Source organism: Heloderma suspectum, chromosome 8, assembly GCF_057233095.1.
Source record: "Heloderma suspectum isolate Gila_16-S chromosome 8, 16-S_ref, whole genome shotgun sequence".
Taxonomy (NCBI): domain Eukaryota; kingdom Metazoa; phylum Chordata; class Lepidosauria; order Squamata; family Helodermatidae; genus Heloderma; species Heloderma suspectum.
Genome location: NC_139465.1, coordinates 34,060,634 through 34,077,803, shown reverse-complemented (window position 1 = coordinate 34,077,803; position 17,170 = coordinate 34,060,634). Strand labels below are relative to the sequence as shown.

At 44.7% G+C, this 17,170-nt stretch overlaps 1 protein-coding gene across 9 annotated transcripts in view; it reads right to left on the bottom strand.

Moving 5' to 3' along the window:
* Window positions 1–12,010, bottom strand: part of WWOX (WW domain containing oxidoreductase) — an 879,648-nt gene extending 867,638 nt beyond the window's left edge. For all 9 annotated transcript variants that reach the window (XM_084811930.1, XM_084811939.1, XM_084811932.1 and 6 more), the window contains exons 1-4: window positions 11,880–12,010; window positions 4,677–4,741; window positions 3,554–3,611; window positions 249–427 (exon numbers count right to left, since the gene is read on the bottom strand). In XM_084811930.1, the coding sequence (XP_084668056.1) occupies window positions 249–427; window positions 3,554–3,611; window positions 4,677–4,741; window positions 11,880–11,986 (409 nt within the window). In that variant the 5' untranslated portion in view covers window positions 11,987–12,010. The remainder of the gene's footprint in view (window positions 1–248; window positions 428–3,553; window positions 3,612–4,676; window positions 4,742–11,879) is intronic.
* Between the last annotated feature and the right edge of the window lie 5,160 nt (window positions 12,011–17,170).

The following is a 17,170-nucleotide window of genomic DNA, read 5'->3' as shown; positions in this document are numbered from 1 at the left end:
TGTGCAGATGAACCCTTAGTTGTCAATAAGATTTCACTGAAGTGAGTGGGACTTGCTTCCCAGTAAATGTTTTCAAGATTGGAATGTAGTACATTACAACATACATTATATAGGACTGGTGAATTCCATCCCCTAGGGCTTTGCAAAGAAGAGGTCTGGAAAATCACCAAGAAGGCATCTATATGTATTCAACACATACACACACACTTTGAGTTCCTTGCTATAATTTTGAACAAATATTGACCTACCTATTCCTGAATTTGCTCCAGTGATTATGATCACTTTTCCACTCATATCATGGCCCTGAAGTACTTCCATTGCAGTGGTGTTCCCATCATACTTCTGCTTTGCACTGGGTTTCATTGGATTATCTTCCACTGTAAATGCCAGTCTTGGGTCAAGGTATGTGGTCCTTTTGTTTATGTGACTTAAGAGAAATGAGAAATATTTTCCATGTCAATTTCTCCTGCCTGTAAATTTGCAAACACTGGCAAATACTTTAAATCAAAACAATCAGCATTCTGTTTTATTCATGTTACCATATACATACTTATTTACTTTTGAAATTTATAAACCACCCTTCATCCACAAGGGATCCCAGGATGGTGTAACTGACCTTAAAAAACAAAGTTACAAAGTAAGGGGCATTAAGACTATTCAATCAGCTAACAAACCAATTTAAAAACATTTAACAGTGCCATTATTTCACAGTCCTGAAAAGTGCAAAATTAAGTTTTTAGTGCCTCATACATGGAGTTCCCTGATTTTGTCAAATCCACCACACAGAAGATCCCATTGTTGTACATTGCCTTCATGGCTTGTTAGCAGATAATGTGGTTATAAATGTTAATAAATTCTAATCTAGACCTCTAATCTAGAACTATGCCCATATACCTGCAGGCTAATACCTAACCCCTACTTCCAGCACTGTGTTCTACTCACACAGACAGTCAATTCAGAGTACCCCATCTCTGGCATCCAACCTATGCAGCAGTAGTTTATTCCATCCATATCTTTTCAACAGGATAGTTGATGCTTAAAAGCCTAGTCAGTAGTAGTTTCCTCCAACCAGCTTCCACCTGACCCCCTTTTTGTGACACACCTAGTCGGGTGGCCCACTTCAGGGGACCTTATCTCAGATATTCTGGCACTGTTTTGCTTTAGCTGTAGCAAAAACTACAGAGAGCCCTCTTACAAAAATCAAAGGATCCTTTCAATATTATTCCTGCACACAGCGCCTACCGTTTCTCGGAGCATATGAGAATATTTCTACATCTCTAGGAGAGTGTCTCTAGCATCTTTTATTACACATCAAGGAAGTGTTTTTTCAATATACTCTCACTGTTGAATAACAGAAGACACTAATTTAGCTAAAGCCAAGACAAACGTTTTTAGCAAGGCCTAATGGAGGTCTGGAAAGCAAGCAAGGGAGAGGAGAAATTCCCTGCTCCAAAACTTTGTTCTGTAATCAAATTGGCCCTACACTCTTCATAACTTCTGCCTTGAAATGCCTTCTTACAATTGTGTAATTAATATATAAATATCAAGTTGCCTTGTAATTTTCCATCTTTATCTGGTGCTTATTTTTCTCTCTTGACACTTTATTTTGTAATTACTACGTTTTGTTAATGCTTGCTTGCTCTTTTTCTCACGCACAATTAGAAGAGTTGTCAAGGGTCACCGCTTTAGGTTTGTAAGTGTGTCCAAGACTCCAGACCGCAGAATCCTATCCAACAATCTTACTGGCTCTGACCAGAAACAGGAATGTCTTAACAGGCATTCAGGAGATATATTTTGCATCTTCAGTATGTGTTCAGTTTTCAGCTGTAAGTATTTCTGCAATTAAAAGGATCTGCTGGTCTTTCTAAGCCATGTCATACAAAAGCACAATACCCAAGTAATACTGGTTTCAAAAATATGTTTAAACCATGCCCCACTAATTTTTAACAGGCATTTTTGGCTAAACATTCCAGAAATATATAATAGACATAAAAAGCAACTGTCCATATTTTAAGAGCAAAGAGAATTGGGTTTTAAATGCAGATTTATTGCTAGAAAAAGCAATTGTCTATAAGCTTTGGCAACCTTAAAACCTACACACAAATATAAAGGAATGACTTCTTTCTTATTTGAGTTTTCCTTTATTGTTCTGTCCCTATACCACAAGGGGCTGAAAGTCAATGATGTCCGGTTATCATTTACTTCTCTATAGATTAGCTCCCAATAACTGAGTAAATGAGGAAGTGAGAGAAAGAGAGTGTAAAAGGTAACACTTAAGCCCCGAAGATTAAGAAATGAGACAAACAGTCTACAATTGAAGGCCAATTCAGACTTACTGGCTTACACTCTCATCTGTGTTTGGAAGGAGGAAGAAAAAGGGCCAAAGACAGAGATCCAATGCTAGAATATATGAAGCTGCCCAGAATATATCAAAATATATGAATGTATATATCAGAATATATGAAGCTGCCCAGTATTATTTACTCTGACAGAGGCTCTCCAGGGTCTCGGGCAGTAGCAGGGGTACTGGAGAAATCCAAAAAGGATTCAAATGACTTTAGACTGTTATGAATTTGATCCATGGATTTCGCAGCAGACCAGCATCTTTCAAGTAGTGCAAATTCCATGGACTTATATATATATATATATATAGTTTAATTTCTGGAATTGTACGCAAATTTAGTCATACGAAAATCAGAAAGTTGCTGGAAAATCCGCTAATATATACACCATTTTTAAATGAACACACAATGACTTATACAGCTCTGACCTCACTTCAGCCTCTACTGCATAGCACTCTTTTTTTGGTGCACTCTTCTCAGTGATTGTATGCTGAGCTAAGAAAAATATGCAAAATGTTATGTGTCAGGGAAAGTTATGTAAATTGAAGCGGACTTTTTTGTGGACTTTTCCAAAGGCAGGGGGGATCCAATTCCATCAACGAGTGGATAACTGAGTAATAGATACCGGACAATCCACGAAACACAGGAGGAATAAAACAAAATCTGTACATCCCTAGTTAGAGGTCTTTTTCAGCACCTGCTTCCTGAGTCCCTTTAAGGGGAAATGCCTTCTGCAAACAAGGCATCTGCTCCAGAGCTTAGCCTTGAATACTCTGCAAGTGTCAGAGTAGATAGACTTGCAACAAATTGGTCAGCTTCTAAGGGCTTATCCAGAGAGGTCTACCATGTGCATCCAGTGTTAACTTCTTAAAGATGACTTTAAAGCCCTCAAGTAGAAAAAAGCAACTTCTTAATAGGTTCAAGGTGCCATTGTTAGATATGAAAAATAGTCTTAAGGTAATACACACATCTTTTCCCTTTCCTCAAATCCAACAGAAGTGTAAAACCCATCTGCAATAAATCATACACTTGATTTAAAATTGGCTGACATCACTTGTGGGAACACCTTTAGTTTTTAGCGCAACAACCGTACTGTCCTTTAATTTACTAGCGGGCATCTGGAAACCAGCGGCTATCATAGCAGAATTGTGGATGTATCACACTTGTAGGAGAATTGACTCTTTCAGTCATATACAACAGTTCTCACTTACTCAACGAAGTAGACTTGTCCATTTTCATCCGTTTCCTGTTCCCATCCATATGGCAAATCTAAAAAAAAGAACAGAAAATCCAATAAGTGTCATTTAAAAGTAAATTGTTCAAATTTTTAGCTATGTATCCTCATCACTACCTCATCTTTAGTCTAAGAGGACAGTAGTCAAAAAACACATGCCACTGGAGAACCTTTAGAATTCAGGATAGAGCCATTATGACACTACATTTGTGAGTGAACAACAAATCAACCCCACAGATGTTCTCTTAATGCTATAATCCTATGCACACTCACTTCAGATTAAGAACACCTTGAACTCAGTGGGACTTACTTCCAAGTAAACACACATAGGACCACACTTAAAAATTGGCCATTCCTAGACAATTGCCAGTGCCCCATGGGACTGTTAGTTCACTTACCTTCACTATCTTCTCTGCTAGTTTATCCATAAGGGCATATATAACTGAAGATTTAAAATTACTGCAGAAGGGAGGTAAGAAGGACAAACTGTTGCACCATCTGCACCCCTAGTGAGGATGGCATTTATCTAAAATGGGAGGGGTCACTACACTAGCTACTGGCCCCAGGAATTTGGAAATGCTTGCAGTTTCATATTAGGCACAAATCTAAAGCTCTAGTGTTAACTATACAGCCATCATGCCACCCCCTCCTCCAAGTGTCAGTGCAGTTCATTCAATTATTTTGAAACTAAATTTTGTAAAGGGGAACACCTGAAGAGAACTAATAGCAATAAAAATTGCCTTCTACTCCAGAAGCAGCCTCCCAGGTTTCAGAGGAAGTATTCCAGGTTAAATGGTTTGAAGATCAGTATCTAAGGCTTCTTATGACACTAATATTCAAATCATGTTTTCCCAGCATTTAAGGAAGTTATCTGCATTCATTTTCGGGTTACAAGTCAACAAACTGATAGCTCAGGCCTTAACATTTTTGTTAATTATATGAACGTTCTTGGTAGTACATGAATCATTAGCAACTTTTGTAAAAAAATACAGGTTTTCATTATTGCTCTAAATATTTTACTTGGAAAATCTACATACAGACCAAGTGATAGGCAGATTTACTAGCTTATTAGAATTAGCCTGCAAAAATTAGACACAAACCTCCTGCAACTCGCTTTCGTTTCCCAGATTTAGGATGGTCCCACTGAGTTCTCTCTTCCAGATGACTGAAAGAGAAAAATTAAAATACATCTTAAAGAAATATTTTCACAAATTCAGTGAAATCCCAATGGAGTTACTAGTGTACAGTTAATATTAAAAGGTTTGGTCGAACGTCCAGTGCATAAACTTTTGGAATGAAGCAATGTAGGTCTTCTCCCATTGCTTTTAGCTGCTTTGGGGCACCAGTAATCTCTAAAGCACGTCAGTGAGAGAACATAGGTCTCTGCAAAGTCATACCAAGCAAGGCAATACTTACCAGTCTGGGCAAAAAAAAAACACAACCCCTCCAGATTATTATTAGGGAACAAAAATAGTTGGCCCAAAGGTCTGCTTAGAAGATAATGGTCTACAAGGGGAAGTTTATCAAGAAAAGAAGCAAAATGAGGAATTTTATTTATTTTTTTAAATTCTTGGAAAATTCAAATCCTGAGCTACTCAAATTGCCGCCAATTTGGCAATGGCAAAATAGGCTCTTTTTTCCTTCAAACAAGGCATCTGGGGGGCATGCACCTTGTTTTAAGGTATAATAGTCCTCCCAGAAGAACCCACAGAGTGCAAATTTGCATTAAAACAAAGCTTGCAGTCCCCATATGCCACAGCAGGGGCCACAGAAAACGCTAGGCCGGGAGTGGGGGCTGCAAGCTGCATATTGCCCACCCATGTCCTAGAAGTATCACTTAAAGCTCTACCCCACAGAACACCTTAATTTGTAGAATAAGGTGTACTTTAAGAACTACGTCTAGAGGAAGTGGACTGTCAAATTCTGCAACATTTACTGAGGACAGCATAATCAACCCAAATATTTGTCAGCTCCACATCTTCACTTTTTCTTTTTAAATCACATACCATCACAAGAAGTTTTTAAAAACCCAAGATTTTTGCTTTAGCTATCACAACTTAAAAGCAAATACGAGCATGCAAAGGCCGAAGAGAACTTCTTGAAAGTAGAAAGATTCAATGGATGGGTCTGATGAGGATTCATTTTTTAGTACAAGACATTCGTATGCACTTGAATTCACTCGCAACAGCTTGACTGGCATATGCACGGGTCAAAAAAAGGCTTTTTTGAGAAAGTACTACATAAGCTACTCACCACCTATAAAACTGGGACCAAGTTCCTACTTCTAGGCCCAGAAGCGGGCAACTTGTGGCCCTCCAGAGTTGTTGGACTGCAACTCTTATCAGCCCTAGCCAGCACAACCAATGCTGAGGGATGATGGGAGTTGCAATCCAACGACATTTGGAAGGCTACAAGTTGCCTACCCCTGACTTAGGCAGTTATATTACACAATAGGTCCAGAGTAATATACACCACTTTCAGTTTACACATGTCAGCTCAGTAGTGGACTTACAGTTTAAAATAGTAAAATAAGTTATGAATTACATAGACGGTAGTAAGCCTATATGTGCTCAAACCGGGTGCAGGGAGTAGGAAGAGATTATTTCAATATGCAGGACACACCATGGCGGGGATAGGTGGCAGAACGTAGATGCGCAGATATTTTGGATTTCAACTCCCAGCATTCCTGACCATTGGCCATCCAACCACTTGGAGATCAACCTTCTGCCCATCATTGGCCTATCGACTAAAATTTTTACAGCACTGTTAAAGGTTCCAAAGAAGATTCTGCAACTTGACATTGAGAATTAGTTTTTTGGTTGAATGTATGAATCCCGTTGGTTCAGAAACAAACACAACTTGCAACATCTAAATTGAACACTAAGTGCAATCATTGTTTAAAAATTATTCTCTCTGGACTTGTATTCCTGAAATAACAGTCCTCAACAACACAGAGCAAAACACTTTTGAAAGTGAGGGAACTTTCAAAAGCAGTTTCCGACACAGCACTAGAAAACTCTCTTCAAAGAAAGAACTAAACAACCCCACTTGGCATGGCCAAGCTCTTCAGTGACTAGGTTCGCACAACACACCAACCTAGCATGGTTTGCTGTCTAGAACCATGCATGATGGGTTAGCATGTCATCTGATTGAGCAAAAAGGGGGACAGCGTACATTTTGCTATGAAAAAGAGGGGATGCCAACTTGGGAAGGTGTGGACTACAAAGAAAAAACCGCCGGGGTCAGGTTCACCCTTTAAATCCTGGGTATTCCCTTGCAAAATCAGTAATGTGAAACACATTTCCCTTTTAAACAAAAATTCTTCATGGTGCTACAGCACTACTCCGATGGAGCAACTGACTGCCAGGGACATCTTGTTCCTGTTCAATTATCCTCACACTGCACTGCGCCTATCTGTTGTTTTCACTACTTTCCCCATTCTGTCAATATCTTGGTCAGTTTCATCCCCGCCCTCCTCAGCTGCTTTCCCCCTTTAAAAAAAATCTTCATCATGCTATAGCACTATTCAGCTATAGGCTATTGCAAAAGACCAACAAAAAAGAATTAAAGGGGGGAATAGTGGTGACCAAAAAGGGGTAGCGATCAGAGTGGGGAGGGGGTCAGGAAGTGAAGACAAGATGGGTTTTGCTGCGCAGGACCCTGGGATACTAAGTGGAGGACCAAGATGGAAGGTGGGAAGAAACAAGCCACAGCAAGCCCGACTGTTGGCTGCACAAACCATGAACTGTGCATTGTTCACAGAACAACCCACGATGCGTAGCTTGTTACCCACGATGGGCTAGCATGTCGTGCAAATTCACCCAGTGTGTCTGAAGTAGTAGTTCAGGACATATTTAGTCCGAACAGGTGTGTCTGTGATATTGCCTGCAAGACTCTCTTGGTAAGATCATCCAGTACTAATTATGACTTCTGTTTCGTCCACACTTTTCTCATGGTGGCATAGATGAGCTGTGCGTAGGTGCCTTCCTGCAACTTGATCGGTTTTGCAGGACTGGAAGCACAAAAAAACAAACACACAAAGCTTTGAGACCTGCTAGCTCTACCACTAATGAAACATATGAAGGTCATTAATTCAGTGCATAAGCACAGCTGGATGAAACTGCTTCCTTTCTGGTATACAAATGCCAGGCTATACTCTGCCTGCTCCTATTTCCAAAGTTCAGGTCACCACAGCCAAGTTTGAGAGTACTTAACTGTGTGCCCCATATTCTTTGCTGCTTTCCAGAAATGAGAATACTTAGTGGAATTTTGTTTGTGTCTGTTTCAGGTATTTAACTGCATACCCTAACAAAGTTGATCTGTTTACCTGGCCAGAAAAAAATATTTAAAGCAGCAGAAAACTATGTCAACACCAGCAGTTGTAACAAAATTAAACCTCTCCTAATAGGCGTGCCAAACCACTAGAGCCACCCACAACATACCTCCCACTTAACTGTATCAAAACAGATGCAACTCAAATACAGAACCCCTGAAGCGCATTAATTCCTGAAAAGCAGCAAAGGAGACAGTAGTCACACAGATATGTACTTCCACTGTTGCACCTTGGCAGCGATGACAATAGTAGCATAGTACCTTTATAAAGACCTACTAAAACTGAGCAAGCTTTGATGTTCACCGCCTGTTCATCAGAGTGGATGAAGAGTTTGGACGATCAGATAAAGAGTTCTGATGAACCCAAAAGCTGGCTCCCTTTAATTACAGCAAACCTAAAACTGTATCCAAAAAGTGAGCCAGATTTCCACTTCATCGAAACTCTTCATTGGACCAACCCAACTCTGCTTGGAGACAGAGGAGCTTTTTGACTATGAGAACTTGCTCAGATATTCGTGATATATACCAGAGTAGCTACTCAGCCAACTGCATTTGACAAAGGGATCTAAAGTCCACAAAAACTGATACCACAAGTTTTTGGTAGGCTTTAAGGTTTTTGGTAGGCTTTAAGGCGCCAAAAGACCCTTTGCCTTTTTTCTGCAATAGAGCAACACCACTATTCCTCTGGAATATGGCATCATGAAACATTATCATTATATTATTGATTGTAGGGTTCCAGTCCATAAAAAGCTGATGCTATGACAGAACCTGATGCATGTTTATTCAGAAACATTGTTTCTTATACCACATCAGCCCTATTTATCTTGGCTATCTAGCTAAATATTGTCTACACCAGCTTTCCCAACCTGGTGCCCTCCAGATGTTTTGAACCACTGGCCATGATGGCTGGGGATTATGAAGTCTAAAACATCTGTAGGGCACCAAGTTGGTGAAGGCTGGCCAATACTGACTACCAACAACTCTCCAGGATATTAGGCAGGGGCCTTTCCCACCCCTACCTGGAGATATCAGGGACTGAACCCAAGACCTTTTGATGCAAATCCTGTGTTTTTTATAACACTGAGCTACAGCCTAGGGTTGCAATGTTGCACTCCCAAGTAAGCATGCAACTGCTGCTAAATCACAGGGACTTCTTTCAAAGTAAACATGCATAGGATTGAGCTGTAAATCCGTTCAAGATGCCAGAAAATTTCTTTGACATTTTAGTTTGCCACAAGTTTTAAAAAGTTGTTTTAAGGTACTGTTGCTTTTACACAAGATGTTTGCACTTGACCAAACCTATGAGGATGGATGAAGAGGGAGCAGCTTGCATTGCAATCACACCACACAAATAGGGGTGTGTGGGTGGTTTTTTGTATCCTACCCTCATAATCCCAAACTCCAGAAAGCACCAACAGTGAAGGAGGGGACTTTCTGCACCCAACCCTCATAATCACCCCAAAAGGGGAGGGGGCACTTTCTGTATACTACCTTCACAAACCACCAAAGAGGGGTAACTGCCTGAGCAGCCCTCATAATCCCCCCAACCTTCATAACCCTCCCAACAGGGGTCACCTTTCTGCATCCCACCCTCATAATCCCCCCAACTCTCATAAATATACCCCAACGGGGGGGGGGGGAGACTTTCTGCATCCCACCCTCATAAACCACCAAGCAGGGTTCCATCCTCTCCCCAATGCTATTTAACATCTATGTGAAGCCGCTGGGGGCTATCATCAGGAGGTTTGGGGTGCAGTGTCATCAATATGCAGATGACACGCAGCTCTACCTCTCATTCAAATCTTCACCAAGGTTGGCCGTAGAATCCCAGTCCAAATGTCTGGAGACGGTGAGTGGCTGGATGGGGAGGAATAAGCTGAAGCTGAACCCTGACAAGACCGAGGTACTTATGGTGGGAGACAAGAGGAGGCTAGGGGATGTTGACCTGGTGTTGAATGGGGTACGGTTACCCTTGAAAGACCAGGTCCGCAGCATGGGGGTCATTTTGGACTCCCAGCTGTCCATGGAGGCTCAGGTGTCAGCTTTGAGCCAGACAGCGCTGTATCAACTCCATCTGATACGGCGGCTGCGCCCCCTCCTTCCCGACCATCTGCTCCCATCGGTAGTACATGCCCTGGTCTCCTCTCGTTTAGACTACTGTAATGCGCTATACGTGGGGTTACCCTTGAAGACGGTTTGGAAACTGCAGCTGGTACAGAACGCAGCAGCTCGCCTGATTAAAGGCAGCCCCCGGCAAGATCACATCACTCCAGTGCTAAAGGAGTTGCACTGGTTACCAGTTGTTTTCCGGGCCAAATTCAAGGTGTTGGTTTTGACCTTTAAAACCCTATATGGTTCCAGCCCAGCCTATCTTAAGAAGCACCTCCAGCAGCACCAGACAGGCCGCTTAACAAGATCAGCCTCGGATGGCCTTCTCTCTGTCCCATCAGCCAGGACACCTAGACTGGTGGGGACGAGGGAGAGGGCCTTTTCTGTGGTGGCCCCCACTCTGTGGAACTCCCTCCCTAGGGAACTCCGTCATGCCCCCTCTTTAATGAGCTTCCGTCGTGCATTAAAAACGTGGTTTTTCAGGCAGGCATTTGGGGTGGGTTAGGGTATTTTAGAAAATGTTTTTATGGTAGAATTTTATTGTTTTAAACTGTTTTACTGTATGTTGTACATCGCCCAGAGTGGCTGGGTGACCAGCCAGATGGGCGACTAATGAATTTAATAATAAAATAAAATAAATAATCCCCCAAACAAACACCAACCTCCAATGGGGGGGGGGCACTTTCTACATCCCACCCTCATAATCCGCTCCAACTCTTATAAATACCCCCCAACTGGGAGTGGGGAGAGACTTTCTGCATCCCACCCTCATAAACCACCAAGGAGGGGCAGCTTTCTACATCCCACCCTCATAATCCCCCCAACTCTCATAAATACCCCACCAACTGGGGTGCAGGGAGAGGGAGAGAAGAGACTTTCAGCATCCCACCCTCATAAACCAACAAGGAGGGGCAGCTTTCTGCATCCCACCCTCATAATCCCCCCAACTCTCATAATTACCCCACCAACTGGGGTGCAGGGAGAGGGAGACAAGAGACTTTCTGCATCCCACCCTCATAAACCACCACGTGGGGGCAGCTTTCTGCATCCCACCCTCATAATCCCCCCAACTCTCATAAATACCCCACCAACTGGGGTTCAGGGAGAGGGAGAGACTTTCTGCATCCCACCCTAATAATCCCCCCAACTCTCATAAATACCCCACCAACTGGGGTGCAGGGAGAGGGAGAGAAGAGACTTTCTGCATCTCCCCCTCATAAACCACCAAGGGGGGGCAGCTTTCTGCATCCCACCCTCATAATCCCCCCAACTCTCATAAATACCCCACCAACTGGGGTTCAGGGAGAGGGAGAGACTTTCTGCATCCCACCCTAATAATCCCCCCAACTCTCATAAATACCCCACCAACTGGGGTGCAGGGAGAGGGAGAGAAGAGACTTTCTGCATCTCCCCCTCATAAACCACCAAGGGGGGGCAGCTTTCTGCATCCCACCCTCATAATCCCCCCAACTCTCATAAATACCCCACCAACTGGGGTGCAGGGAGAGGGAGAGAAGAGACTTTCTGCATCCCCCCTCATAAACCACCCAGGGGGGGCAGCTTTCTGCATCCCACCCTCATAATCCCCCGACAAACACAAACCTCCAACGGGACGGGGGGCACTTTCTGCGTCCCACCTGCACGAACCACAACTTTCTGCGCGCCCCTCATGGCCCCCTCCAACCCCCATCTAAGGGGCTCCAGCCCACATAAACCCCCAACAGGGGGCAGCTTTCTGCATGCCGGCTTCACAGCCCCCTGCAGCCCCCCGTCAGGCCTGTGCCCCCCAACACCCCCCCCAGAAGCCCCTCAAACTGCCCCTCAAAGGGGGCACGGCCCCCACCCCGAGGACTTTGGCGTACTTGGCGTAGTAGACCCAGCCGTCCTTGGTGGTCCTCTCCTCCCAGCCGGGCGGCAGCTCCTCCTCGCTGTCGGTGTCGTCCAGCCCCGCGTACTTCAGCGCCGCCATGCCGGTCGATCCCCTCAGAAAGGCACCTGCACTCCCGCCAGCCCGCCCTCCCCTCACAGAGACGCAGCCCTACTTCCCGCAGCTTCGGGGAGCCCACCCCTTCCGGTACGCCTCGGCCAATCCCAGCGCGCGGAGAGCCCGGCGCGCGCCGGGAAATGTAGTCCCGGTAAAGGGAAACGCACGTGCCGGCTGGCGCCGCTGCGGAGACGAGGCGCCCCGGCGGGCTGTTCTTGCAAACCAACAAAGCGGGCGGATTGGGTGGCCTTCCCGGGCGGTTCCCAGCCGGGCGGCCGCGCAAAGAGAGCATGCGCAGTCAGGGGCTGTGTCCCGTGCTAGTCCAGAATGCGCAGTCCGGGGCTGTAACCTGTGGGTCAACCAAGAGTAGACCCATTGACTATGAACGGGACTTCAGTTAGTCATGAGTCGCTGAAGCCCCATTCATGTCAATGGGTCTACTCTAAGTAGGACTAACTTTGGATGCAGCCCCAGGCTTCCAGGTTAATGGATGGAACTCATTGCCGCAAGATGTGGTAGTGGTGGCGGGTGCCAGGTTAGATGGCTATAAAAGGGGGTTGGAAAAATCACTGCAAGACAACTACATGGAGCTTCTGAATACCTCTGTGTATGGGGGCTGGAGGAGAAGGGGACAGCAGAGGATGAGATGGCTAGATTGCATCACTGATGCAGTGAATATGGACTTGAGCACGCTCCAGGAAAGAGCGCAGGACAGGAAGGCCTGGAGTGCTATGGTCCATGGGGTCACGAAGAGTCGGACACGACTGAACAACAACAACAAATGGGGGCTGGGGGAGAGAGCAAGAGTGGCAGCCATCTGCTGAGGGGAAACAGCCCTTTATTCCCGTTGTCTTCGCTTTAACCCTGTCACTTCATAGAATCATAGAACAGTAGGGTTGGAAGGGGCCTACAAGACCATCGAGCCCAGCCCTCCCCCTGCTCAATGCAGGAATCCCAGTCAAACTTACGGGTTTCCTGAAAGCATTGGAGTGCTGGGCTAGATGGATCTTCTTTTTAATCCAACAGTGCTCCTCTTACATCCTTTGGTTCTTATCACCCCACAAACAAAAAGGACAAGGGACTAGTCTGGACCTGGGAAAATGCGACGTATGGATACCATTCTTGTTGTTCTGGTTGTCTTTTAATGTTTTAATATCTTTACAATTTTAATATTGATGATTTAATTATATTTTTAACTTTTATACAGTTGTATTTATATTTCTATTTATAGGTTTTAATTGTAGCAGTTTTAACGTTGTAAGGTCGCCTTGAGTCCCAGTATTGGGGAAAAGGTAGGATATAAATAAATATAACAATAATAATAAATAATACTTCCCCCACCCCCATAATGACAGCTATACATCCAGGGGAGAGGTCTGGAAAGCCAGTGTGGTGTAGCAGACCATTGGACTGGGACACAGGAAATCCAGGTTCTAGTCCCCAGCTGGTTATGAAACTCATTGGGTAACTTTGGGTAACTGAGTCTCAGCCTAATCTACTACATCACAGAGTTGTGAGAGGAGAAGGAGGACTATGTAAACTGCCTTCACTTCCTCGCAAGTGGAAAAAAGGCAGGATATAAATGTAGTAATAAATAAATCAGTCAAAAAATATCCACAAAGAGAGTGATCCACTCCCTATGGATGCAGCCTTGCATAAAATTGATTTTACAGGATCTATGTTCTGCCCTTATCTAATAAGATTCCCAAACAGTGAACAATAAAAAGAAAGAAAAAAGAATCAAAATACAGAATTAAAATCTTTAAAATCAAAGCTTTAGTATTAAGCTCCCTTTCTTGCTCGAATACATGTAGGTGCTCTGTGTAAACACTGTTCTCCTCAGACAGAGGTCTACTACACGTTATATTAAAATGTAATGATTAAATGTATATTTGAGTGTGTGTGTTTGAAATAAGTAACTGGAGGTGCCCATATCCAGACTGGGAATGCAACAGAAGTGGAAGGGCAATTTTAATCCTTTTGCCTTGTGCCTAAGCTCACTGAAATCTCAACCCATCCACCTCAAGCTGCCGGCGTAAGGCTTGCGAGAAGAAAATATATATGAAGGGTTTTGAGCATGCAAAAGCGCAATATAAATGTTGAATGTGTGGACTGAGTGGTCCAATGAACATGTACACTGTCCCACCAGCCGTAGAAGCTGTCATGAAAATATTGCACAGTAAGTGTAATAACTGAATATGGCACCAGATGGCGAAGTTGACAATATAATAGAATATTCAATCATAACTACTAGCATTGGAGTTTATCTGAAAGTCAAAGATTCTGGGCCTGAACTTAATACTATTTTCTGAGTAGACATGCATTGAACTGAAATGCGTTGAACATTCAGGACTGAACTGAAAATTATTCATGGGTTGCCTCCTACATTTCCCTCTTTGTAGGTAGGCTGCTTTAGTGCACACATTCCTTTTCTGTCTATGGAAATTCAATTTAAAATAATTTCCTCCTCTGTCTAACCCAGCCAAGATTCCAGTATACGGTGCGTATAAAACGTCTCCCACCCCCAGGATTGTGACTGGAGACAGTCATTGTGTATGTGTGAGGGAGGGGGAAATGCTTTAAGTCTGAGTCCCCCTGCATGTTGTGTAAGAATGGATTGGGGCTTGGAGTGTGGGGTGGAATATATTTAGATTTCCTCAGATGCAAATTGCTGAATTCATAGTTGTTTTTAAATATGGTGTTTAATGGGGGGGGGGATTGTATTTTTAATACAAATCCTTCTCAATTTATGCTTGCAGCAATATATGTTGATGCTCATTATTAGTAGTATTCGTGTTTTAGGGAGCAATCCTATGGCCGCTAGTTAGAGGCTAGATGGCCATAGGATATGTGGTTTTCCGGAAACCGACACCAGAGCCCACACTCCAAGGTCAGTTACCAGAGAAACAACCTCCCCCCACTTCCGTGGTGCCTCACAGGCAGTGCGGAACTGCCCTGGGCTCCGCGCTCGCAAGAGGAGCACGGAGTGGCCAAAACGGGGCATTCCATGGTGGGGAAGGTGGAAATGCTGGTACGACACATCCTGTGCATCAGCCGGCAGCCTCCTCCCCCACTCTGTCGTCCCACGGCTAGACAGCCAAAATTGGCAGTCTAGCCGAAAAAGCAGGGCAGGAGAAGTGCCAAGGGAACAATCCCGTCTGCACTTCTCCTGCCCTGCATTGGATAGGCGGTCGCCTCCGAGTTTGGAGGCGGCTGCCTATCCCCCTAGGATTATGCCCTAAAGGACCAATCCTATGGCCGTTAGCCATTGTCTGATGGGCCATAGGATACTGGGGATTTCCCTCTCTCCAAGACAGCACTCCAGCCTCAGAAGGGACAGTTAGAGATCCAATGCTCCTCCCCTGCCCTCTTGCAGCTGGAGTGGAAAGAACCATGCTGGCCACCCTCTGAGATCTGAAAATCAATCTTGGAATGGGGTAAAAGGGGGCATTTCAGTGAGAAGTGAGGGGAGGAGGCCAGGATATGAGCTATCTTGAGGCATCTCCAACCTCCTTCTCTCCCCCAATGAAATACCGTTGCTAGATTGGCTGAAAAGTGAAAAATGCAGGGGCAGGACAATGGGGAGGTGAAGTTCCCATCCACTGCTCCCCCCCCCCCCGCACTGGATGATCAGAAGATTCCAAGTTCAGGGGCTTCCAATCATCGAGGGTGCAATGGATGGGCTTGTGCCCTAAAAATACATAAGGACCTCTGTAGATCACTTACGGGAGGCGGGGTCACACACAAAAACCAGCTTTGGCTTAATTTTATGCAGCCCTCAGCCTAATTTCAAAAGCCCTCTGCATGCAATGAGTTCAGACCTCTGGCAAGGGCAATCTATCCATTCCTGGAAGATAGCTGGGAGGCAAGGGGGAGAGAAATAAAAAATGGGGTGGCAGAAAGAGAAAAGTTACCCCCCCCCCAGTTTGGGGGTCTGGCCCTGCTCACCGCCAACACGTGGGCCGCAAGAGATCACCCATGAGGCAATGCAGCCCTCCACAGAAAAGAGGTTGCCCACTGCTGTCTTACAGGAAGGACTTTCCAGAATCTTGGGACTACAATGGAAAAGGCACAAAAACCAAAGGTTGCTTCCAGACGTTTTTATCGGGCATTTGCCCTGCCCCATTCATGGAATTTTATGGAGGCTCAGACAATGATGTTTTCCATTTGTAAACCTCCCATGTTTTCCCACTGCTTCTTCTGTCTTTCTTACCAGAAAAAAATCCCCAAGGAGGAAAAAGGCAGAATAGCTGAATAATGTCTTTTGACTGGTAGCGCTAGGAGCTTTCCACTTGGAAGCCCCCAAAGTAAGCCATGTTGGTGCATAAGAAAAATTCCCAAATCCATACCAATGTATTAGGACCCATCCCAAATGCACAAAATTGTGGGCAAGCTTTCAAGATCTCATCAGGCAAGAGGTTAGAAAAAGTAGGCAGGGGAAAGAGCAGGGGCGAGGGTTGAGTTGATGCTGAAGCCTTCATGGCCAGAGTCTTAAAAGGCAGTGGATGTGGCCTTTAACAGAGTAAGTGTGGTGCAGGCTGCAGGTTATACCTAGGACTATTGAGACAGACAAACTGTCCTGCTCTAGATCAAGTCTTGGCTGTTTGCAAGCAAATACAGGGACCGATGCAATGGAATAGTCAAGCTGGCAAGCAAATGGTCAAGCACACAGGTTTCAGTCTAAGGAGGTTCAGGCTAAGGTAGGAGTGGTCAAAATCCAGGCAGAGGCCAGAACGCAGGCAGGCAGGCAATGAGGATCAGGCAGCAGCAGGAGTAGTTAAGGTAACAAGCAAGAGATCAAACACAGTGAATCAGTCAAGTACATTATGCGGTCCAGAAGCAGGGTCATCAGGCAGTCCAGAAGATCAGGAAACAGCATCAATCATGGGGCACAATGCAAGGGGCACAACAGAGGCTGGATGGACCAAGTTGTTCCAACACTGGCTGGGTTTCTAGTGAAGGCTTTGAAGCCCAAAGCCAGCTGGACCCCACCCAGAGCTCAGCTGCAGTAATCAGAGCTCACATTCCAGACCCTGCTTACTTTCTCCCAAGGAGACCTTTTATGGAGGCCAATGCTTCTTCACACAGGAGCCCCACAAGCCTGTCACTTGAGGCGACGATGCTCCTGGGGGTCAGGGGGTGGCTGAGCCTCTGCTTCAGAGGCAGAGT